This window comes from Tamandua tetradactyla, chromosome 6 (assembly GCF_023851605.1).
Source record: "Tamandua tetradactyla isolate mTamTet1 chromosome 6, mTamTet1.pri, whole genome shotgun sequence".
Taxonomy (NCBI): domain Eukaryota; kingdom Metazoa; phylum Chordata; class Mammalia; order Pilosa; family Myrmecophagidae; genus Tamandua; species Tamandua tetradactyla.
Window position 1 is genome coordinate 58910032 of NC_135332.1, and position 26012 is coordinate 58936043.

The following is a 26012-nucleotide window of genomic DNA, read 5'->3' on the forward strand; positions in this document are numbered from 1 at the left end:
TTAGGGCTGAGCGAGTATCAAGGATTTAGAGTTAGAAGGATGTTGAAATGAAGCTCTACCATCCTAGTGACCTTAGGAACAGAAAGAAAGTAGATTTCAAGAATTTATTCCTGTTCTGATTATGAAGCAGTATTTTTACCTGTAGCATATTTTCATGTTCTGTGCAATAGTAATTTTACTATACCAATATTTTGTGGGAGACTCTCATGTGAGGTGAGGCTGGAAAGCTGAAAGCCTATGTTTGGCTTTAGAAAGGTGGCCGTGCTCTGACTTGATGTTTTGTGCAGCACAGCCACCAAATGATATTTTTTCCCCCAGCAAAATGAGGTCAGCATGTAACATAGGGAGCCAATTCATACTGAATTTTAATATGAAAGAAAAATGAAGTGATTATAAAGCTGTTAATGAAGTAGATGCTTTTGAATATATCTAGGAATGACCAGCCTTGCATATAAGGATTATAAGCCTTAAACAGTTTTTAATACATCTTATTGAAAAGGAAAAGTAACGTGGTCCAGGATTTAGAATTATGGGCTGCTGCTGTAATATCGAAATCATTGCAAAGGGTTTCCCATGCAGCATCATCGAGTCAATGTTTATAAATAACTGAATATTAAGGGAAAACAACAACAACAACTCATAAACCAGGGGCTCATACCGAGGGCCCTTACCAACCCAGGTTGTCTTGAACTTTGGGAACTGCTGGGAGAATCTGGTCTTCCTAATCCTGTAGCTCTAGGTGTAAGCATAGCCTGTCCCCAGAGGTGAGCCAATTCTCAGTCTCTTGGAGAAAGGGAAAAATAGACCCATAAGCTGCAGTCCTGGAGTAAGGGACATCTTCACTGCTCCAGGTTTCAGTAAATGATGTAACACTTCAGTAAATGATGTAAAGCTAATATTTTCAGTATTGCTAAAGGCCCAGATGTGAGTTAAAGTGTGTGTGCTGTTCGAGCCTGCTCTATTAACTTATAAAGCACTGTGGAACCTATGAATGCAAATTCTTAGAATTCTAATCTCTAAAATGGAGAAGATATTGGCTGTATATCTTCCTAAAAATAGGTTTTCCTTTTGCTGCTGCTATTGCCACTATTAAACCTGCATGTGAAATTTATTTTTCCAGTATATGTGAGTTTGTCTAAAATTAAAAGTTATATATGCACATGGTCAAGAATTTAAACAATTCAGAAAAAGAGTAGTATGAAATGTTAAACCTCTCCACAAATGGATACCATTTTCTGTTCTAAACCCTGCTTTTTTCTTTGTAATATATTTTGGTGATCTTTCCATGTCATATTTCCATGTTCTCCTTTAATGGCATATAGTATTCTTGTTTATTTTGCACATATTATTTTTGGTATTCCATTCTGTATAGATGGAAAGTATTCTACAACACACACACACACACACACACACACACACATACCTTAATTAACTAGACTGCATTATTAGTTGTGTCTGGATCTTTTATAGTTTTATTGTATTGGTTATTGAACTGATTTTTATTTCCTTAACTTTGATTAAGAGCAAGCATTTTTTTCCTATCTTCATTAGTCATTATGTATTTTCTTCTGTATGTTGTTGAAAGGTTTTTAGAATTCCTACAGCAGTAACCATTCACTGAATCTTTACCTCATGCCAAGCATTGTACTGAGTGTACCAGCATGCATGCTGTTGTGTAATCATCACAGCTCTCATATGTAAGATTATAATTTCTATATTACAGATGAGAATATTGCCCAGAGAGGTTAAGTAAAGTTGTCCAAGGTTGCTGGCTTCTCATTGGGCAGAACCAGGATTTAATCCTAGAAATGCCTCATTCTGGAGCCTGATATGATCCTTTTCCAAGCAGACGTTCTCTGCAAAAGTTTCTTTCAGAGCTGATTATAGATATGTATTAGAATGCAGAGAAATACAATGCATGTTAAGAATGCTTTACAAACTTTAAATGAATACTTTATGAGTATAAAGGATACAGGTCAAGAAAGGCTGGAAAACCTCTCCCATATTTTAGATATAAAGCCTCAGGCAAAAATAAAGACCATGAACTTTGTGATGTTATAAATACAAGTTTGTACAAAAGCATTGAACCAGAAGAAAATAGGTATGTACTCCGGAGTATGTGACAAGTGAAATATTAGGCATTCTCAGCTTTACCAACTGTTGAAGCAGGTAATAATGGTAATTTACATGGACAGTGCTGATTTTGAAAGCACTATCACATATGTTGCATCATTTAACTCTCAGAGCCATTGGTGATATTACTGTCCTCATTTTGCAGTGAGGAAATATTACCTGGATGGTGCTTAGGACTATGTGACAACAAGAAATGATGTACGTGGGTAATGCTGCCATTTAAGTGCTTGTGGTAGAAATCGTACTGATGTTATTACTGACTTAGAAGAAGTTTGTATTAGCATATAAATTATTAGCATAATATAAGAGATTTGTATTAGCATAAAAAACTATGTGGTTGATTTATTATGATCAGCAGTAATCTTTGAGTTCTTATGTTTTCTTTGTACCACTTTTCCATCCCTACCCCTATGCTCTTACCACCTTGTTTTTAGGCTACAGCTGTTGATACTGAATCCAACAATGTTCCTCTGCTGAATGGGTTTTTGGAAGATACCACACGTGAGCTCTGGGCTGTGACTCACCCTGAGATCTTGGAGTCTCAGGCCTTAGCCAACTTGGAGGACAGCAAGGACACTCCAACTTTGGAGACCATGATGCTCCGAATGGAAGAAATGGAAGTAAGGCCTGGGGTTGCTGGCTCTTGTTTGTTTCTTGGGACTGGTTGCTGCCAAGTGCAACAGTCCTCATGCTTCTGTAGCTTAGTGCATCACAGTTCCACAGGCCTGGCTTTAAATCCAGCTTGACTGCCCACTAAGTGTGTGACTTTGATAAAGTCACTTATGGAAAAGATGAGACATAAACTATCAGCACACTCCTTGACAGGATAACTCAGTAAATGATTTTTTAATATCATCTGGTATTATTGACATGTGATCCTGTAAAAACACTGGGACCAGGGGCTGGTCCCATTTAGGGATCATAGGTTTTGTTGTTCATCATCTTGTAAGTACTGTTCAGTTGACTACCCTGCTAGTGTGTGATCCTATCAAATTACAGAAAATTTCACCTTCTTTAATTTCTATGATACTACTTTTAGAATGCTTCCCTTAAGTAGAATTTTAGACCCCAAACATTACCCAGCCTAACCCGTCTATTGTTCACAGTAGGAAATTGACACACAAGGGAGTAAGTGACATGGACAAGGTCACAAGAAAATTCCTAGTAGAGTTTGGAAGAGAATTCAGTCTCCTAACTCCCAGTTCAGCATTTTCTTAATGGCACTGTGATTGTATCTCATTTCACCTCTGTTGTTAATCACACGCATTAAAGGAAGACAATTTTTTGTTGCTTTTATTAAATTTGAAGATATGCAGTTTCTCCTGGTCTTGTAACTGATTTACCCTTCTTGGGAATAGCTATCTAGACCTATATTGTCTAAAATAGTAGCCACCAGCCACGTGTGGCTACTTAAATGTAAATTAATTTTTTTTTTTTGAATCAGTTGATGTTTAATGTCCAAAATAGATGTGAATGCAAAATATAAAAGTGGCGGGGTCTCAGCCTCAAAACCTTAGTCCCAAAACCATACAAGTCTTGGAGGGCAGGGGGAAACACAGATTTAGATATTCATTTTAAAACAAACTAAACTAAAATCAAACACTCAGGCGGTCAATTGTTAATGGCATTCAAGTGGTCAATCATTAGTGGTTACTGTTGTGGGTGAGGTAGATGTGGAACATTTCCATCCTCATAGAAAAGTTCTAGTGGACAGTGCAGGTCTAGATTACAGATGAGCATTAATTGCTTCATTTTATTGTAGATTTCACCTTGTGAACACCTTCTGACCTGGCAGATATTCATTTCTGTATCGTTACTAGATTACTAGATTATCAAATTAATCTGAACTTTTATATACTTTTGGCTCTGGCTTGTAATAAAACTCATTTTTTTCCCTTATAAATTAACCTTTTTGTTGTTGTTATTTTTAAAGAAGTACCAGGAGACAGTTCGCCGAAGATACAATAAAATTGAATATGGTGATCCTCATTTTTTGATGCAGGGAGAAAAAAATGGTAAGTGTTTTCTCCATTTTTCCTCCCAAATTTCAAACTTACAGAAAAGTTGAAAACATTGTGTAGTAAACATGCATATACCCATTTTCTAGATTCTACAATTAACATTTTGCTATATTTACTTTATCACATGTGTATCCATCCCTCTGTCCTTCCATCAAAGCATCTTATTTTAGGATGCAGTTGAAAGGTAAGTTGCAGACCTCAGTATACTTTACCCCTAAAACACTTCAGTATGCGTTATGAGTAACTTGAGTGTAGTATTTAGTTACAGTTCTTGTTTTTAGGTAAAATTTACATATAAAAAGCACAGATCTAAAGTGTGTCATTTGATAGGTTTTGACAAATAGTATACCTTTGATACTCAAATCCCTATCCAGATAGAGAAATGCCATCATCTCAGAAAGTTCCCTCATGCCCCTTCCCAGTCAACCCCCACCACTTAGCAACCAATATCCTGCTTTTCCCCCCACTATACATTAGTTTTGTTCTGTTCTAGAATTTTATATAAATGCAATCATACAGTATGTACTCTTTTGTCTAAGGCTTCTTTCATTCAGCACAGTCCTTTGAAGACTTACCTGTGTTGTTTGTCTTATTTGTTTCCTGTTGCTACTGTAACAAATCACCACAAACTTTGTGGCTTAAACACATTTATTCTCTGACAGTTCTGGAAGTCAGAAGTCTGAAGTGAGTTTTACAGACTGAAATCAAAGTGTTAGTAGGGCTTTTCTTTTGGAGGCTCCCAAGTAGAATCCATTACTTGTCTCTTCTAGCTACTAAAGCTACTGGCGTTCCTTAGCTTGTGGCAGCATTACTTAAATCTCTGCTTTTGCTGTTACCTTGCCTTTTCCTCTATTGTCATCAGATCTCCCTTTGCCTGCTTATTAAAAGGACACTTGTGATTACATTTAGAATGCACCTGGATAATCCAGGAAGTTTCCCCATCTCAAGATCCTTAACTTTATCACATCTTCAAAGTCCTTACCATATAAGGGAAAATTCACAGATTCCAGGGAATAGTTCATTTCTTTCCATTACTAAAAATGATTCCATTGTGTAAATTATACCACAGTTGGTTTAGCCATTTACCTGTTGGTGTACAGTTGACTGTTTGGGGGCCATTATGAATAAATCTGCATGCACATATATACAGTTTCTATATGTATTTCTCTATGTATATACAGTCTGTATTGGATATATGTTTTTATATCTCTTGCCAGGTCATAGAATAGGTATATGTTCAACTTTTGAAGAAACTGCCAAACTTTTTCCCAAAGTGGCTATACCATTTTACATCCCTACCAACAAAACATAGAAGTTGCTGCTGCTGCCTTTCTGGCCGGTGTTTGGTGGTGTCAGTGTTTTCCACTGTAGCAAGACTGGTGGGGTGGGGGTGGAATTTCACTGTCGTTTTAACTTCATTGATGATTTCAGTGATGTTTAGAATCTGGTTCAAGTGATTTGGGGACATTGGTACATCTTCCTTTGCAAAGTTTCTGCACCAACCTTTTGTCTGTTCTTAAAATTGTGGTGTTTGTCCATTTACTTTTGAGTTGTAGTTCTTTGTGCTTTCTGAGTATGTCCTTTGTCACTTATATATTTTTTAAATGATAGCTTTATTGAGATATAATTCACATATAAAACTGACTCTTAAAAGGGCACAAGTGATTTGAGGCATATTCACATAGTTGTACAGCCATCATCACTACTTCCAGGACATTTTTATCACCCTAGAAAGATATTCTATCCATTAGCTCTCACATCCTTGTGTCCTCCCTCCAGCCCCTCACAGCCATTTATCTATTCGGATATATGTTTGCAAATAATTTCTCCCTATCTGTGGGTCACCTATTTATTTTCTCAAAGATATTTTATTATTATGAACAGGCATTTTAAATTTTAATGAAGTCTAACATCAATTTTTTTCCTTTTATGGTGTCTACTTTCTGTAATCTAAGAAACCTTTGCCTACCTCCAAGTTAAAAAGAGATTTTCCTGGTTTCTTCTAGAAGCTTTCTGGTTTTAGTGTTTCTGTTTAGGTCTATGAATAAAATGTTTGCCCATAGTTTGAGGTAGATTTTGAGGTTCATTTTTTTGCCACCTGTCAGAGATACATGTGTTGGAAAGGCTTTCCCTTTTCTCCCCAACTTTAAAAAATTCACATATATGCATTTTGGTTGCAGTTGCTATAGGCTACTATCACAATTTTGCCTGGAAAGTGTTACTCAGATTCTGTTTGACTCATGCTTATCAGTTCTCACCTTTACTCAATGAAAGAGAAGAATAAAATGTGGCTAAACATTATCTCTAAAAGAATTTAAATACTATGAATACTACAGTTACCAAGAGATGTAAAGAGAATTATGGGTTTACAAGGTTTACAACAATGGCATTGTTACATATAATTATTTTTAAAGATGAGTTTCTTCTAGAAAAAGTATTCTCCATGTCAAACTTTGACAAAAAGATGAACCAAGATACCAACTTGTTCCTTTTATGTTTTCTGTCATTTTTAAGCATTCTGTTTTTGCTCTTGTTCTCCTTTTTCCCCCAATCCTACTTCCATTCTCATTTTCATCCTCACATAAAAATCAAACCATTCCTCAAGGCCCAGCTCATGCGATTTGACTTGTGCGGTGTTTTTTCTAGTATCCCTACTGGAATGTTGTTCTCTTTCTTCCTCACCTCTGAACTCCCATAGTGCTTTTCGCCATGTTCTACCATGTGTTAGAGGTATTTGTGAAGGCACCTTATCTCCCTCAGCTAAGCCACAGATTCTTTGAGGCCAGAAAGTTTGTCATGTTTGGTTCTATGTCTCCCCGCTGTGTCCAGCACAGGCCTGTCGCAGGATAGACCCTTCTAATCATTGTTTAGTCCACTGAATGGCATTTTGGCATCTTTTTTGTGTGTATTCTTTTTATATGAAAACAGAGGAAAGGATCAAATTAAAGGAAAATGAGTTTAGCTCATGATTTGGCCATTGGCCATAAAATAAGGTTGAATCATGTACCACTTAAAAAAGACAGTCTTACAGAGGACTCAGTGTTCTTTTTTTTTTCAAGGACAATTTCAATTATTAGTCACCTTCTGTGACTATGCATAGACTCTAGCTATGCATTTAAAAGGAGCTCTTCAGAATGCTAAGAACTGAAATGAGTTTTTGGACACTTGTAATTCCAGACGCATGAAATCATAGTAAGAATCCTGTGTTTCCACTCCTCTGAGTGTACATTCAATTGTATCACAAAACCAAATTTAAAGTGATAAGTGGATTGTGCAATATCTGATCTTTATCTCTTATTCTCTCTTTCTGTGATCAATTGCAAATAGATTGTACTTTCAGTAACATTTTTATAAAAACTGCCTTATATAATATTTGTTTGATAGTAAGAAATCCAAAACATAGAAAATGAGATTCAGAGAAAGTTGAGACTTAGTTGCTATTCCTCTAAGAGAAGGACTAGATTTTCTTCCTACACTTGAAATAAATTTAAAATTATAAATAATCCAAAACTCAAAAGAAATGTCAGGCCTGCAAGGTACAGATAACAAATTTATGTTTTGACTATCATCATGCAGATTTTTCCAGCAATGCCCAAAGACAAATTAAATCAGCTAATTAAATATTCAGGTGTGGGTGGCTTTTTTCCTTCTTCAGTAATTAAACCTTTAAGGTTAAAGAAATAAAAACTGCTTAAGACTCCTTGACTGGGTGGTTGGGTCCTAATGAAATCTGCATAGCTGAAGCCTTCTTGTCCAGCCAGATCTCTTCTAGGAGTCTTTGTCAAGGGGTGCTTCCAGAAGGTGTTCTAGTTATGTCTAAAACTGATTCCTCACTGGTTTGCTTATTTGTAACTTTTAAATTAACCATTTCGTTTAAAACAAGAATGTTTTTTATTGAACTGCTAGCTAACATGTTTAAGAGACATGCATGTGACAGTTCTACCCTGTGCGCTGACTTTCCTTTATATGCAGTCATTTTACATCTTTCTTTGTCTAGACCAAAAACTCCCAACCATAAGTGAACAGCCCCTGCCTCCACATCCAATCAGGATCACAAACACAGCAGCTTGCAAAGACTCAGAGGTGAACATTGTCTTAGAAAGGCCTTGCAGTGGCAAGTAAGTGGTAATAGACTAATTTTTTTGTAGTTGGTTGCCTTTAACGTTGTTGAATTTTTAGTTCCTTCTGTTTCTGCAAGACAGAAATTCTTCTTTTGAGCAAGATCTTAGATGGTTTAGTAAAATAGCATATTTATAAGTATATAACATGTAAAATATTCAGTTTATAACCATAAAATATCATGCTTATAAGATACAGTAATTAATATATTGCATTTTAAGAAGCCTTCAGTTTTCAGTAATATTTAGTTGGTATTTACTGCTAAAAACATCACAGTGGTACATGTGGGTTGTGTTGCTAATACTGCAAGACTTGCTTTAAGAATTATTTTTTGGGGACAGAAATTCCTTCTGTATCGAGAATTAGTCCAGTGAAAAAGGGAAACAAATAGTGGTGATAGGATGTTGGGTTTTGTTCAGGGTGAGAAAGAGAAATAAAGGTAAGCCCTTTTGTTATCAAACCATCAGGGTGAATTAACAGTCTGCCCTTTCTTATAGATTATTTTGAACACTTTCATAATTTTATTTGCTGTCAGTTCTCTGGATGAAAGTATGAGAACAGAGGAAAGATTGGAGAAAAGAGAGGCTCCCTTCCCCTCTCCCTCAGAAGATTCTCAGTGGAAAGAGGGTGGAACTCTGCTCTGTGTTCCCCGTGGCATGCTCCACAGCATTGGTGACTACTGTAGCCGCTTTGAGCAGTATCTTCGGATGATTTCTCATGAAGCCAGCGGCTCCTTCAATCCATGGCTGATAGCTGAAAGGTCAGTCAAATATTATGTGTTTCTGTCTAGGACCAAGTGCCAAATATTAGACTTTCAGAAATGCTGGAGAAAAGACTGTCCGAGGTTTCACACCATGCCTCAGGGGTCCTGATGTTCAAATGGCTGCTTTTGGGCCAGTGGGCCAGCGTTTTCTGCCAACTGCTTTTTTCAGATACAGGAGACTTTAAAACAGTATAGATGGTGACCCCCAAAGGAGCACTCTGCAGCCTCTTCTCCTTAGGCAGAGGTGCAGTGTTCAGTAATCATGGCAGGGCTTGTTTTCTGTTGGTGTTAGTAAGGGCTGTATCCCATCAGAGAGCACAGAACATCAATTGGCAGGAAACAGTCATGGTCATGGAATCTTCATGGTCAGGACAAGCTTGCATTTATGAGCAGCAGGTCTTTTGACTTTGCAACATTTTCTTTAACCCTTCTCCGTCTCTGGGTCAGTTCCCTTGGGCAAGGTAGCTTGGTGGACTCATAAAACAGGATCCTGTTGCTACTAAATACTTGAAGAATGAGTAGCCTTCTTTTATGTACAAACTATGTGAAAGATGTACATAAATTCTTTTTAAAAGAGGTACCAGGGCGGGCCACGGTGGCTCAGCAGGCAAGAATGCGTGCCTGCCATGCCAGAGGACCTGGGTTCGTTTCCCGGTGCCTGCCCATGTAAAAAAAAAAAAAAAAAAAAAGGTACCACATTTGAATTCTTCTTGGATGTCATTTTATTGCAAACAAGGAGATATTATATATATATTTTTGCAAACAAGCAGATATTATGATACTTCATCATTGACCCAAATAATATACTATGATTACATTTCTTTCTTGAACAAATTTTTCAACATTTCCAGGAGTTAATAATTGTCTTTTTTTATTTGCTTATTATTTCATATATACATAATTAAATTTTCCCACACACTAGCCAAAACCTCAGTGTAATTTTCCTCCTCATCAAAAATAATATCTCTGTTCCTTACCCTCCATCCCCACTCTTCCTCCTGGGCCCCTCTTTCCTCCTACCAAGTCCGTGGCTCTGCGGCGTGACTCTTGTCCTAGGTCTTCCCTCTATCCTCATACCAAAGGTTAGATTACCTCCCTTCCGTATTGGAGTCCTTATTTTTCAGTGCCTTTGTCTTCTTGTTTCTTAATTCATTATTTCATCTCGATGGAGCATTTTCTGCCTTGTGTATTCGAAGGAAACTTCTTGAGACTTGTGTGTTTGAAAATGTCTTTATTCTACCCTCATACTTGAGTGATGATTTGGTTGGGTTTAAAATTACTGGTTTATTTTTTTCCAAAGAATATCCCTCCCTTCTCTTGCGGGGGTGGTAAATGGATTGTCACTTAGCTGCCAGGAAGGGGTGGTGACCTGTCAACCTCACCTCTCATTCTGCAAATTTTTAATTGGTTTCCACATTTGCTACTCCATACCTCATTCTACCTTTAGGATTCCCAGCACTTTTACTTCCCAAGTCTTTCTCTGTTTTGTGGGACAAATCAGCTTGCTTTTCCTTGGTATCCCCTGCTATAGGCGCTTAGGTTTCAGCTCCCTCTGTACTGCTAAGCCAGTTATATTTTTTCCATCCACTTTCATCTTCTGCACAGATAAGCGTAGTTCTTGGCTTCACCATCATCAGGTACTTGGCTTTCTCTGGTATGGTAAGTCATTTGTCTAACTGCTTGTTAGTGTCCAAAATTTTATTGATTTTTTTATTGCCGTCATTTATAGTTTCATACCTTTTATTTATTCTTTAGTGACATATCGTGGGATTGGGAGGACAGGGAGAAGAGATAAATAGGTTTGTACTGTTATTTTTCGATCAGAAGTCTCTTGGTCTGTTTTTCAAACCAGAAATCCTTAAGAGTTTGCTCTCATCATAAGCACCCTTACCTTATACCTTTCCTTTCACTCTAGTTTGTATCCAGTTTATATCATTTGTTCCCTCTGGCCATTGGAAATAGGTGCTAGAATCATTAGAAGATACTTCCAAAATTTAACCTAGAATTCTGTGCTCAGTGGAATTATCAATTACATATAAGGGTAGAATACATTTCTAGGTATGTAAAGTGTTCAAAAATTTAGTTCTCACACAGTTTCTCAGGAAGCTACTGGAGGAAGTATGTCACTCATAGATGTTTCCATCTCTTTGCAATTGTCTTCCCCAGCGGGGCGGGAAGTTTAATATTTCCACATTTTCGCCTAATACCCCAAGGAGACTTAGCAAATACTCTTTTTATCTTTTGCCCAGATTACTCTGGGATGTATCAGTGTATCACACTAACCTATACAAACCAAGATCTCACTCCCTGTTCAAGGTTCCATACAATTATGGTATTCGAATAAACTAAGCATGCAAGTCTCACATAGAAGTTGAAGTTTTAAAATACAGTCAATATCATCCTTTACCCTTAGTCTTGATACACGTTAGTCCTAACCAGATCAGTTTCATTCATATCTCTCATTGAAGTCTGATGTCGTTTTCAGCTTTTTAAACAGTTGCTGTATGAGATAATGCTGACTTTCATAGCTGCAGAACTCATAAAGCTGAGTCTCAGGTGTCACACAGGTAACCAAAATTCCAGGAAATGACCAGGTTATACACAAAGAACTCAGCATCTAAGGATTTAGAAATAACTGTTACAGTTCAGGAACAGATGGGGCTGCTGTTCAAGTTTATAATCTAGGAACCTCCCTTAAGTAACTTTTGAATACAATGTTTTCCCTACAAACTCTCTGGCTAAAGACTTTTAGAACTGTAAACACATACTGAATTCTAGTTAGTGCACTTTTTTCTAGTTAGTGCAGTTTTCTACAGTTTTTCTAGTTAGTACACTTTTTTTCACAATGGCATGGTTTAGCAATTTTAAAATGACTATTATTTTAGGATCAAATAAGTAAATACTTTGTGAATAATGAAAGCCAGGTTTCTGGGGGAAGGCTAGAATGCATCTTCTGTGTTGAGTTGGAATTGAATTGTAAGTATTCGTATCAGTTTATGTTTTTTGATGATATGGTTGTGTGTGTGTGTTTCTTAGTTTGCCTGCTGAAAAGAAGCAATGGCACCAGTACTAATACACCTAGTACTCAGATCTTACTTTCTAAATACTGTTCTCCATGAAAAGGTACTGGGGTTCTTGGAGAAATGGCTAATTCCACGACTAGGACTGAGGCTAGGAAAATGTAATATGAGCCTGAAACATCATGCTGTGCCCAAAAAGAAGGGCTCAAAGAATGAATGGGACGTATCAAAAGGACATACCTCCCAGCTTGAAGGGGTCCCTAATGGCTAAATCTGAGGGTGGGAAGAGAGAGAGAAAAAGGAAGAAGGGAAAGCTCTTGATTACAGTAGAATGTCAACTATTAAATGTAGAAGGAGTGACAAAATTAGACAATCACTGTTGGTAAACATCATAGTAATAATTGATTCAGGCAACTTTGATGAGAAACAGAATATTTAAATAGTTTCTAAGTTTCTTCCGGTGGTACACTTATTAATTGCAAAGGCAAAAAAGCAGCTTTACAGAGGGAAAATCTTCACCAAGTGATCAGCAGTGTGGCAGGAGAGATGCCTTGATACACTGAGAAATACGCACAACCCCTTATGTGGCATTTATTTTAAAAATGTATAACCTGAAATTTTAAAAAAATGCATAACCTGAATCTAATCATGAGGAAACAGTAGACAATAACAAATCGAGGGGACAGTCTTCAAAAACAGAGCCTGTACTCTTGAAAAAATTGTTAAGGTCATGAAAGACAAAGAAATACTAAAGAACTAATCTGGGTTAAAGTATACAAAGAGACATGACCACTAATGCAACCTGTGATCCTGGATTGAATCCTAGCCTATAAAACATTTCTTTTGCTATAAAGAATGTTATTGGGGTAGTTGGCAGACTCTGATAAGGTCTGTAGATAAGATTAGTTAATTGTATTGTATCATTCTAAATTTTATGATTTTAATAAATCATGGTTAAGTAAGGGAATGCCCTTGTGTTTAGGAAATACATGCTGAAGTATTTAAGGGATATCAAATCTGCAACTTACTCTTAAGCAGTTCAAGAAAAAAAAGGGGGGGGTTTGTGTGTGAGAGAGAGAAAAAAAAATTACCTCTGGTTTCAAATGTCTTGAGGGTGGGGTTCCAGCCTGGGTGTGTTGGGGGGTCCTTATCTGTACGTAGACTTTGGAATATAAGTACCGCAATCTTAATATCTGGTAGAGCAAGACCTTGCACCTTGTTTTTCTCCTAAAATTGACTATTCTTGGCTTTTGAAGTTTAGAATTGGCTTAAGTTCCCCAGCTGAATGAAAGAGTGGCTCCCATACCTAGTTGTACATACCTTTAGCTGCGTTGTTTGTCTTCCAGCTTTTCAGAGGAGCTGGTAGATGAAGCCCTGGGGGCCGTGGCTGCCGAACTCCAGGACATGTGTGAAGATTTTGCGGAAGCTGTGTTCACCTCGGAATTCTTAGAGGCTGCTACATGAAGGCTCCCAAGGAGGGGCCCCTCGTGCTGCCCTGGAGAAGGGACAGCACTGCCCTTTGCTTTAGCCCATAGGAAATCTTTATCCTTAGCTGTCTATCCAGGCCCTGAAGGTGCTGCCCACCGAAAGGAAGTGCCAGTGATGGCATCCTCGCTCTGAATTTTCTAATTGTTGTGGCAGTGGTTCTGAGAGCTTAGGACTGAATGTGTTATATTTATCAGTGCCCAGGAAATGCTGTGAATCGATTATGACAATATAACATTTTCTAAATGTATAATTTTCCTATTGAGCTATTATATTCCTTCCTCTGGGTCTGTTTGGTGATCAGAATGATTTGAGAGGTAATAGATAAGTTTCTTTCACTCAGATTCAAGTCACTATTGAACGAGTGGGTGGCATCAGTGCCAGCAAAAGTACAACTGCTGTCTGGTCCTGTCACCTGGCTCGCGTTTCCATTTTTGTCAGTTTCCTGTCAGGACGCCTGTCTCTACTAGGTTACAAACTGGGCATAGAGTTTGGTTAGACTCTATTGCAGCTTATTAGAAATAGAAATCCACTAGTTTTCAGCACACAACAATAAAGACCCATCTCTTTAACATTCAGCTTCTAGGTGGTTTTCACATTTCTAGTTCTCCTGAGTCTGTAGTTGCTGTTAGTTGGCATATTCTGATATAAAAAAACTTTCTCTGAATTCAAGAGCTGCAGGCCTGTCCTGTCCCTGCTCACAAGTCTAGCGCTCACTTCCCTCTCCAGTGCTGACGGGTGTTTCAGCGTTTCCCACCACAGAAGCTCCTGTGTGGGAGAAGAGACCAGGTCCGGATGGTGTGAAGACCCCTGGGTTTCCCCAGAGAAAGAAACTTAAGAACCATAATAGCTTGGTCGTCGGAAAGTTTACAATTTATGTTTTAGCAAGAGAAAAGCCTCCGCGTTTTCAGAAACTCTGAATTCAGAAAAAGAAAAAGAATGTGCATAAAAATAAGACCACTGCCTGGAAAACTTTAACTCAGTTTTTTACCTCAGGCTTGGTGAAAGAAATGTGAAGAACAAATGACATGTGACATACCCTATGGAATAATGTGAATCTTATTATAACAATATACTCTTGCCTTCTGGGATTTTTCTCTGAAGTACAAGTATTTCAGGTGATAATTTAAGCTACTTGATCACCTTTATCTGTGCAAAATTTATTTTCATTTCATGCTAATGTTTTCCTGCTTATTTTTATGTAACCCCAGAAGTAAAAAAGGCTCCAAGGGAATTTGAATGGCTTTAATTTGGGGACTTAAATATATATATATATTCATATTTATACACTTGAATTGTTAGGAGTGCCTGTAATTGATGGCAGAGAGTAATTTTGTGTGACAGTTTTTACTGTGCTGATTTTTTAAAAAATAAACTCTGTATTTTAAAGTATGTATATGTCTATTTGAAATAATTTTCATCTCCTTTTTTTCCCCACAGGCAAAGTGAAATGTGATTTATAGAAACCACTGAGAATATTTTTGACATAAGCATGGTGGATTAATTGCCACCCTCTTCCCAACCCCTCAGAAAAAAAAAATGATAATAAGAGCTAATGTTTATTCACCACATACTATGTAGCAGGCATTGTTCTACATGCTTTCCATGAATTAATTTATTTAATCCTTTTATCGTTCATGTGAGATATACGCCATTATTATTCCTATTTTATAGATGAATAAGCTGAGGCACAGAAAGGGGAGCTAACTTGATGAAACTAATCTATAATCAGCAATGCCATGGCCATGGAGTCACTTAATTCCATAAAATTGTGGCAGTTTTGAGAGTTCACTGAAGTGCCTTCCTCCTGCCACTGCCACCCCCGTGCAATGTGTTTCTGACAGGGGAGTCCAGAGCAGTCCCTTTCCCTAGCACGCCCTGCTGTGGCCTGACCACTGAAGGATCAAGGCCAGATTTTCTTTGCCTTGTTTCAAGATCTCTCCAGTCTCTCTCCTGCTCCTCCTCCCAGGTGGACACCCGCCTCTCTGACTCACATGGAGAGGCTCATGACCTGCCTCTCGGGCTGGGTGTCCACTTCATAGCCCTGCACCATATAGAACTCTGCAGCCGAAGTGCTCTCCAAGACACAAAAGTAAACCGCAAGAAATACTTTCATTGGAAATTGGAAATTGAGTCCTTAAACTTGAAATTCTCTTCTTTATAGCACTGCAGCTATCCCAGCATCCCTCTAGGATTTTTGTTCTTTAAGAAAAAAAGGCTGATCATGAATAAGTCATTCCTTAAGTCCCCTCAGTTTGCTCATGACCTGTTCACACATTATTTACAGGAACAGAAATGCCTGAGTGTATATCACTGTGCTGCGAAAGCTGTCCCAGCCTACAGAGATGCTAGAATTCATAAAAAAGTTTGTAGCGCTCACTTCTCTGATCTCTCCAGTGTCATAGCCTGGTCACATTTGGTTTTTAACCTAGGTACCTACTTCTATTCCTTGAGGGCAAGGACTCTGCTTTACATGTAGTTGGTGCTCAGTAAATTCTTTTGAATTGGTGAAAAAAGGAAATGGGCATATAACAATTCAGCAGAGGCCACAGAAACCTATGGTAACCGTTTGTAGCCCTGAGTTAGAATGCCATCTGTGAACAACTGTAGATGCCCATCGTAAGGTACCAATACAATCAAAATTCCAGTTCAGAATGTTAAGAACCTGCCTCCCTCCCAAAGCAAAAAGGTGAGGCCCTCTCAGCCTGGGAAATGGGCCAGCAGGGCTTGGGGTGGGACCCGGGACTAGAGCGGTGAATGGGGAGCCATAGGGATGACCGCCCCCCCCCCACCTTGTTTTACCTCCTTTACCTTCTCAGTACTGTGGTCCCTCCTCCCTCTGCCTATGGGAGCTGGGGGCAGAGAGGTGTTGGGGGTTGGAGGAGAGATGGAGATGAGAGTATGAGAGTAGTCTTTCTCCCTCACTTCCCTTCACTCATAGTCTCTGCCAGACAAGGCGAGTGTTGGAGGTGGGGTAGGGAGCAGGCCGAGGTAGAGGTAGTGCCCAGGAGGAGGTGGGAACTGTGGGAACCGTGCATCATTGGGGGGGGGGGGGGTAGGAGGAAAGGACTGAGCAAGCCCAGGAACAAGGACACCAAGGGCTCCCATGCCTGAGGCAGCAAGTTTCTCTGTGGTACAGGGTAAGTTTCCTTAACTCTTAGTGTGTTTCTGAAAGGAAGTCCCTTTTGTTTTAACACTCTGAGACAGTGATGAGAGTTCCTTGCAAAACCTGCGAATTAATCAGGGGTGTCCACTTCTGCACAGACTCATCATCCCCATGGAAGGATCCTTGGAAGGGCCAGCCAGCGAGGGGCTTGCGGTTCTTTGGCCTTGAAAAGCAGAAGAAAGCCTGTGGCATGTCTATGTCATATCTTCATAAATATCAGTTCTCCCTTGGTGCAGCCACAGAGATCTCTGGTTTGTTTCCACGGTGGCATGTTTATTATTGGTTGAGTCTGATAGCTTGGGCTTGGGTTGGAAGGGCCTCCCCCAGGCATCCTGTGTGATTCCTGTTAGTCCTTAGTAGGGCCCCAGGAAATCCCTGAATGGGACCCTGGACTGGCAGGTGGGCCCAGGTGAATTCAGCCAACTGATAAGTCAATATTGGTCCTGCCCTAACTGGGAGCTCACCAGTCTGACAGCCAGACTATTCATTTGTTTCTGTGCTCAGGCCTTCCCCTTCTCTTTAGCATTAGTAACTAGGTCCCCCTCTTGCCAGCTTGCCGGGGCTCCTGTTCCTATAATTCTGGAGTGCTGCTGTCTAGAAGTCTTGGCAGGGCCTGTGGTGTAGCTCCCAAGCCTTGGCCTGTGGCAGGAAGCCTGCTGCCAGATCTCCCTGAGCCTGTACCCCCACCCTCACCCCATCAAACCCTGTATCTGCTGCTCTTCCTGGAGTCCTCTTAACTGTCCCTGTGCTCCCTTTGCCTGGTAACCCTCATTGACTCTACTAGAACCAGATCTGCTGCCTCTCACCATTTTTTCTGGCCCCGACTTTCCATCAATTCAACAGGACTTTTTCCTGTAACCTGCACTTGGGTCTATCCATTCTTGCCACTCCTGGAGCCAGTCGTCCAGAGGATGGCTCTGCCAGGAGTAAGACATCACCTTCTACCCTTCTATGGTTCTCTGTGAGTCTGCCATAGAGACTGTTCCCTTCCTATTCCTCTCCATGGAGCCAGGAAGAAGGTGTTCATATCTCCCCACTTCCATTGATTCTTCCTGACTCCTGCTATACCCTCATCACAGGTTTTTCCCCTTGGCAAGTCCGAGTCATCTGCAGATGCCATCCTCTTTCTCCCTGCTGTTGTCGTTTGTCCCTATGACACCTGTGTCTTTTTACAGTTCTTATCACTTCCTCCCCCAAATCCAATAACCTTAAACTCCTTCTTTGGGAGCCTTTCCCAATACTTCTGGAACCCCTTTACACCAAAGAGTTGCTGAGCTCCTTCAACTCAGCGACCCACCCGTGAGACCACCCCAGGGATCTCTCTTTGCCAAGATATTGCCCGCCACCAAGTGTTATCTTGACACCCTTCCCACAGCCTTCTTTCTCCCAGCCACTATTCGTCCTTTCCTTCTCCCCATACAGTGTTCCTCTTCACTTCAGGCGTTGGTGCCAGGCCAGCCTAAGACCTCTCTGCCCTGGGCTGGTAGCCTTGCAGAAGTCCACTATGCCTGAGCAAAGAGCCCACTGCAATGGGGCTCAGTACCCCGAGTCTGTCTCTTCGTGCCTGGCAACCTGCACAGGAGCCTTCCAGGTCTGAAACGCAGTGACCACGAAGGGCAGGAATATTCAGACCCCATACATGTGAGCTCTGCCGTCCACCCTGCAGCCCCAGAGTTACCTAAACCTGAGCTTAGCTAGGGCCTGGGAAGAGGACGGCAGACACTGATTCCCCTGGAGCATGTGGGAAGCCTGCAGTCTAGAGAGCCATGGAGCTTAAGGCTGGTCACCAGATCAGGGGCTACCATGCTTCCTTCCTGTCTCCTGATGACCTCCTGGGGAAGATTCCCCTCTCCAGAGCCAGGCTCAGCAAGCGGCGGTTATCCTATGGTTATGGTGATTGTTCTAAGCTGTAAGTGTCCAACTGGGGACTTATCTAGAGGCCAAGAGAAGTTATACTAAGACTTTAGATTTAACAGCATCTAACATCTGTAGATATTACTACATCCTTTTTTTTTTAAGTACTTCACAATTTACAAAATGCCTTTAAACTGTGTCCCACATCCCTCTGGGCCTGGCCATCCACAGTGCCCCTCACCACACTGTGCAAGAAGATGCAGGGGTCAGTGGCCAACAGTGATGCCATAGTGACATTAGATCATGGACTTTTAAGCAGCTCCTTGGGCTCTCCAGCTCAAGTAGATTTGTACTTCCCACAACTGATTGTTCCATTTTGTGGGCACATTAAAGGTGGCATGAGACCAGGCAAAAAGGTGTTAGTGATGGCCATGGTAGACGTCAACCCAGAGAGCTTTGCAATTAGCTTGACCTGTGTGACTCGGAAGTTCCTCCCGCCGATGTGGCGATTGAACTCAAAGCTGTGTTCATAGACCGGCAGCTACTCAGAAATTCCCGCACTTCTGGGGAAAGGGGAGAGAAACAGTCAGCAATCCCTGACTTTCCATTCATCCAAGACCAGCCCTTCAGAGTGGAAACTGTTTGTGAGCACCCCACATTTCACAGTATTTGTGGGCTATGAACTATCAACTCTTTGATTTTTGCCGCCACATTTAAACATGACCTACAATTGACACCATAAAGATAAATGGGGACCCCCAGATCTCGAAGCTTGGCTGATGTTTAAACCACCACTATTTCACATAGGATCAGGTGCCACAACTATCTGAGTGTTGGTCTGGAAGAAGTGTTTCAGCAAGCTCTGGGGACTTAAAAGGAAAACAAAGCAAAAGGCAAGCTTTACTGTCTCTTTTCTGTGCAGTTCAGTCCCAAAATGACAACCTCACCTGTAGGTGTGCCCTTCAGAAGAGAGCTGTCGGGGCAAAGACACTGAGCCATCATTCCTAGAACAAAATAATGCATTTGTGCTGGATTTTATTCAGACCACACTAAAATGGATTTGTGATTTGATAGAAACTTATTCATCTTTTCAAAGCAAGGTGATATTGCAAAACGAAAGTGCTAAAAACTTGAAAAAAAAGAAAATTGGTACACCAAAATCCACTATCATTTCTTTACTGAGGTAGAATTGTGTAGCACAACCAACATTTTAGTGAGGGTATTTACACAGAATGTAGGTTGTTTTTTGGTTGGGTTGGGTTGTTTTTTGTTTGTTTGTTTGCACAGCATAATGTTAATTCAGAGTTGTAAGGCTTTTTTTTAATTTTGCACGGGCAGGCACCGGGAATCGAACTCGGGTCTCCGGCATGGCAGTCGAGAACTCTGCCTGCTGAGCCACCATGGCCCACCCTTTAAGGCTTTCTTGTAGCTATTTATTTATATTCAATGTGTGTATTAGAGAGTGAGCATTATCTCTGAACATCAAGAACAGCAATTTATGAACTTTTGAATGCATAAATATTTTACGTCCCTGGGGGGAATCTATGTATCACCATCATGAAACGGGTAAATTTCTACCATAAAGATTTCAGTGTATCCTCTATGCCCCTACACTTAGGATTTCTTGATATAAATCGCTGTAAGTCCTTCTGGGAAACTTTGCAACATTTTGGTAAAATTGCTTTTACAAGTTAAGAAAAAAAATGCCTTTAAGTATATTTATTCTCTTCTCTGTTTAGGTCGCTCTAGCCACCCCTGCTCTGTGTTTCAGTAGTGATACAGGGTAGGTACGAATGTGGGCCACAGCTGGCCCCAGATAAAATCCTTTGGGACCTCTGACCCTCAGTTTCCTAATCTGTGAATTGGAAGTAAAAATAATATCCACCCAGGGTTATTGTGAGAATTAAGGGAAATAGTCCATGAAAATACCTTGAAGGGTAGCTGGCATAGAGTAAGTGCTCAATACATTTCAATATTTGGTTTATTACTGAGGACCGTGAAAAGGGAACCTTCTGGCTTGTTCTGAGCTGCTTTCCTCGTCTTCCTCCTCCGACTGTCATCTTTACTGCTTACAGTCCTACCTACTACAGACCTGTGTCCAGCTTTGCCTTGCCCTTCAAACTGGACACCTAAAAACATTATTTTCCTAGCCATGACCTTGGCGGCTCTGAGCAGCCCCCAGGTTCCCCACTCCAGCTGGTCAGCCTTTGCTGCCTTGGGTAAGTGTCCCTCAGGTCAGCCCTGGGAATAACTGCACCCGTGGACCTTGCTCTTCACGTTTGATGTGGGTCTTCCAACGCTACTGGAACTCTCTGAACTGGACGACATCCTTATGGGGTAGACAGGCAACATATAAATAGCCCCATTTTACAGATGAAGACATTGAGGCCTGCATTAATTAAAGGACTGGCTCAGGTTCATACAGCACACGACGCGAGAGCCAGAGCTCGAGCTGGATCTTTCGACCTCAAGTCTAGTATCCTTTCCATTAAGTCTAGTGTCCTTTCTGTTCTGTCACGTTTTTTACCTCTCAAGTAGAGAATTCTTGGATGGGCTTTAGAAAATCTCAGCAGCTATAAGTTTAAGTGCAGTTTCTACTTTTTATTTTTATCAGCAATTATTTACTGAGGTTCTATTCTCTGCCAGGCACTCTGCTTAGTTCTTGGCATTCAGAGATGAATATATACTTCCTACTTTTCTAACACGGGCTGGCACAGTGGCTCAGCTCAGAGGCCAACCTGCTGCCTTAGTTTCCATCCACTCCCTCCTTTGCCTCCCTCATCTCTATGCTGCACCAGGCCTGGGCCTGCCAGATCCCAGCCCAGGCAGTAACAGTACCTCCACTGCTTGAGTGCGGGCTAAGTACTAGGCACTCTACTTACATTATTCCATTTAATTCTCACAATAACCCTGCACTAGAGATTATTAACCCTAATTTACAGATGAAACTGAAGCCAAGTGAAGTGAAGATTGTGCCAGCTAGAAAGAGGTTGTCCCGTGTCTGACTACAGATGTCATGCCCTCTCTAATGTACTGCCCAGTCCCTTGCTGGGCCCTGACATCCAGCTAACTCAGGCCAGGCTCCTCCTGTCAGTCTCCCGCCAGAGCCTGGGGGTCTGCCCCGAGGGCTCAAGTCAGGTCCCAGCTCCACACTGCACTGTGTTGTCACTGGGGCCTCTGCCAGGCATCATGTGCCATGTTGGACGTCCTGGTTAGAGCCATGGCCTGAGCTGTTCCGGGCTCGCTGCACCACCAGGGGGCATCCCCGTGGAGCCGCTGCGCCCAGCTCTCCAGGTGGGTCTCCTCCTCTGCCTCTCAAAAAACATAGAGAAAGGCTCCATTCTCAGGCAGCCTCGCCCCATGTGGGGGCAGAATGGGCTCAGCAGTTCCTGCCTGGCATTTTTCCCAGTTGAACAAACAGCAGAAAGAAGCCCCTTGTTCCTGATGTGCCAGCAGGTGCCCCTGGGTTATTATTTATTGGCCCCAGTTGATCTGACTTGGCGCTGATTCCTGTGCACCGACTGAGCAGATGTGAGTCACTGTCCACCCTGGAAAAAGGGCCAGGGCGGCCCCATCTCAACCACCTGGACTGGGCTTCTCAGAGGGTCCTTCACCCCTGAAGGCAGGAGGACAGATGTCGGGCAGGCAAACACCGCCCGCGCACACTACCAAAAGCAAGCATGTCTTAAGGCCAGATGATAAGGCAGATTTTAATTTGCATTAATATTTGTTTAAGGCTCACTCCGCGCTATGCATCAGAAATGCAAAGGGAGTTAAGGCACTGACCTTATCTAGAAACTATATTGTAAGACAGAATGAAAATGAAAGTGAAATAAAGGGAGAACATAGCATATGGCGGTGACACATTGAAAGGGGTGATTACTTTTTACTGAGTGGGGACTGTGATTTGGCAGTCTTCATGGAGGAGGTGGTATTTGAATTAGACCTTGAAAGATAATCGAGACTCTCGTAATTAAAGAAGGGAGAAAGGCAGAGGGAACAGCTCAGGCAAAGGCCTATAGACTTGGCAGTGGAGGGCAGCCCTGAGAATAGGATATGGTGTGATTAGCGAAAGTGTTAAAGGCATCTGGCCAGAGCTGAGACAAACCCACTGTCATCTCAGTCCCCACGAAGGCAACAGGAGAGCACTGCGTACCCAGGAGGCAGGGAGGGGTGGCCCAGCAGCTCATCCCTCCCCCTGACCAAGAATTTTCCATCCTGCTTTAAGAAGATGCCCTTGTGCAGGAATGAGCAGCTCCCCCCACCCCGTCCTCTCTATTTTCCCTTGAAAGCATGATTCACCCCAGATTGCCCTTGTTAAAGCTTTCTAATCTTTATTCTGCTTCTAAATGGGGGAGTCTACTGGGAGCCCCAGGCCCTTGCCAAGCGTTCCATCTGTATTTAATCAATCCTTCCTCTGAAATCCAATCCGTCATAAATTCCAGCTTCACAATAAATGCGCGCTGAGAGGTCTGCAGGCATGGGCTTTTTACATTGAATGCGAAACAGACTCTCTGCCCAAACTATTGAATTGAGAACAAAGAGAATCCCAGGGTAGCGTGTGCACGCGGGGCAAATACTGAAGGCTGAGCGGCTGCACAGGGGAGCGGGCAGAGCTCCACGCAGCCCTCGGCCCGGGCGGGCGCCCTCTCTGCCAGCCAGCCTTTGTCCTCCGCCTGCCTTCGTGCCCTTATTAGCTCTTGGTCATGGATTTTATATCTGCTCAGGGTGACGGGAGAGTCTTGGCAATCCTTAAAGACCTGCCGAATCTCCTCACAGGCCTCCGATGGGGAGCCAGCAACGTTCGTCAGCTGTCCAGCCAGCATTTACCCTAGTGTCAAAAAGAAATCCCAGGTATGTTTGAAACAGGTGGGGGGCAGACCGATCTGGGGGGGCTTGGTAGGACAACCTGGGCAGGGCTACGGGCCGCTGCCCTTCCCATCGGTGTTCATCCTGCCCTTGCCTCGGGAGGGAAGTGCAGCCAGTGGCCGATGCCTCACCAGCGTCCCCCCCCCCAGGGTTCCCCCCCCAGGGTTCCCCCCCCAGGGTTCTCCCCCCCCAGGGTTCCCCCTCCACGGTTCCCGGGGCCGTCCCACAGCTCTGTGACCTGCAGGTGAGTCTGACAGAGGCCGCCCATCCGAGGGAGGGGACGGAGGGGAGGGCACCCCAGCACCAAAGCTTTTAGTGTGCTGCCTTCAGGCCTGCCTCCCTGACTCAGGGGCCTCCATCTCCCAGCTGAAAAAAGGGGTCCACTGACACAGGAGTTCTTGCTACTTCGAAAGATCAAGAGCTCTTTACAAATCTGATTAAAAATTGGAAAAAAATTAAAATGATATGCTGTTTCCTCAGAAAACACACCGGCGTACACACTCACAGTTTCACAGTTTTGGGGGCTCTCAATCCCTATAGGCAGGCAGCCTGGATCCGGCTCAAGGAGCCCCAAACACAAAGCCCCAAACACAAGGGCTCCAAGGAGCCCTTCACCTGTAATTCGTCATCAGGTGTCTGCTTACATGGCAGGTAACACCCCCAAGGCATTTTGAGATCTCTTCCTCTGAGGTAAATAGAGGAGACTCTACCAGGATGCGACTTGAGTGAGAGAGACCGAGAGGAGCATCTGTAGGATGCATTCAGCGGTCAGGGTGCCCATGGGGAAGAGATGGCCACGAGGCCAAACCTTTCCTGCCAAAAGACGGCTGTTGTGCTTTCAGATTCCTGGCCCTCTTGAGCTGCCTTAGCGCCTGTCTGCATTCCAAGCCTCCCTGAAGCCCCTGGGACCCTCAGACACCTCAGGGAATCTCCGCCTTTTAAAGAGGGCCTAAGTCTGTGTCTGCTACTTGCAGTAGGAAGCATAACCGTTACACACATGTCATCTGGACTTTGTGTTTTTTCTGCAAGGAAATGCAGTCTGGGCATCAGCAGCACCTCACTGCTGCTGGCAGTCAGGCTGGAGGGGAAGCAAGGAGAAAGAAAAAATAAGAAAATCTCTTGGGGACACAAGGAGAGAGAGTAGCAGCGACCACCCTGTGTGCCCCTGGGAGGGTGTGTGGGGAGAGCTCTGAGCTAGAAGCCTGGACAGCCTCGTTGATCCCCAGCTCTGCCACTAACTCCTTCAAGTTGAGGTTTTGACAGGGTGCAGCTTTCCCACCTGGATATAGTGAGAGGCTGAGTCCAGTGAGCTGGTTTGGGTCTGATGAGCTGGTTCTGGAAAGGTCCTTCCAGCCCTGATGGGCTCAGAGCCCATGACACCCTCCTAACTATCAAATTCCACGAAAGCATAAAGGACACCTCTTCTGCCCGCTTAAGATTCACTCCACAGAGCCTCTGAATGTGAAAGTAAAGAGCAGTCATAGTGCCCCCCCCCCGCCCCCACCTGGCCTGGCCACCACTTTCTGCTACGCTCTAAACACCTCACACCTCCCTCCTTCCCCTCCTCCCTCTCTTCCTTATAAATTTCATATCTGCAAGTCGAGGCTTCCCATGAATACTTTCCTCTTAGCCTTTGCCTTCCTGCCTTTAGAAATGAATTTACATAAAATAACCAGGGGATTTCTAGAACTGCCTCTTTATCCACCGTCAGCCCATCTGAGCCAGGATGTTTCCTTGATGGACTGCCACCCTTCAGCCGGTAATTTAATTGACATCTGCTCGGTGAAATGTTGTGGTTTACCGGGAGTGGCTCAGTAAGGGATGTTTCCGCCTTCATGAGAAACTGGGATGCCTGGAGTCCCGGGAGTATCCTTTCGCTCAGCGTGTAATCTAGTATATCTTTAATAAGTGGAGTCAATTCACTTTCAAAACCCTTGTCAAATTCAGCCTTTCAGTCATTCAGACCAGAAGCGTTCAGATTCCAACATGAATAGATAGCCTGGGAGCCCCGAGATTGGCCCGGGATATTGGGATGGCAGCCCCCCTAGGAGGGAGGTCCTGATGGCCCCAGGAGGCCTTTAGCCAGGAAAAGGGCAGTGGATTGTCTGCGCCCCGGAAAATCCTGCTCACTCAGTTCCTTCCTCCCCTCCCCTCTCTGCCTGGGCACCTCGCGTGTGGGATTTGGAAAAATCATAGGATCAAAGCCAACCTGGAAAGACTGGGAGACTTAGTCTAGTGGGTTAGGGGCATCGCCTGGACAGGGTCCTTGACCTCTTAGTTTCCTGTGCCCTATTGCAATCTATGTTTTTTCCTATCTTCTTCCTTCTAGTGGTTAAAGCAAGAGCATGACATTAGAGGGTTTGCATGGGAATACTTGTTCCACCACTTATTAGGTGTGTGACCCAAAAGACAGATAGCTGGCCCCTCTGAGCCTCAATCCCTTATCTGTAAAATGGGAACCATCATTACGTTGCTATAAGGATTTAATGGCAACACGTGTAAAGTGCTTCAAACAATTTTTGACTCATGGTCACTCAGGAAACATTTATTGCTACTGCAATTATTACTGTTGTTGCTACAAT

At 42.5% G+C, this 26012-nt stretch overlaps 2 protein-coding genes and 1 pseudogene across 5 annotated transcripts in view; all 3 read left to right on the forward strand.

Annotated features, from left to right (window-relative positions):
• The window catches only part of KIAA0753 (KIAA0753 ortholog), a 76011-nt gene extending 59697 nt beyond the window's left edge, over positions 1 to 16314 (forward strand). For 2 of the 4 annotated variants that reach the window (XM_077165614.1, XM_077165611.1), the window contains 5 exons: positions 2568 to 2753; positions 4067 to 4148; positions 8152 to 8272; positions 8809 to 9033; positions 13403 to 14939. In XM_077165614.1, coding sequence (XP_077021729.1) covers positions 2568 to 2753; positions 4067 to 4148; positions 8152 to 8272; positions 8809 to 9033; positions 13403 to 13520 — 732 coding nt within the window. In that variant the 3' untranslated portion in view covers positions 13521 to 14939. Of the gene's footprint in view, positions 1 to 2567; positions 2754 to 4066; positions 4149 to 8151; positions 8273 to 8770; positions 9034 to 13402; positions 14940 to 14981 lie in introns of those variants that run through there. The other 2 variants (XM_077165612.1, XM_077165613.1) reach the window with 2 other exon arrangements.
• A 1651-nt stretch (positions 16315 to 17965) lies between these two features.
• Positions 17966 to 26012, forward strand: part of PITPNM3 (PITPNM family member 3) — a 128028-nt gene continuing 119981 nt past the window's right edge. Inside the window, exon 1 of the mRNA XM_077165610.1 lies at positions 17966 to 18573. Coding sequence (XP_077021725.1) covers positions 18474 to 18573 — 100 coding nt within the window. The 5' untranslated portion in view covers positions 17966 to 18473. The remainder of the gene's footprint in view (positions 18574 to 26012) is intronic.
• On the forward strand, positions 18779 to 21144 carry LOC143686068 (galectin-related protein pseudogene; annotated as a pseudogene).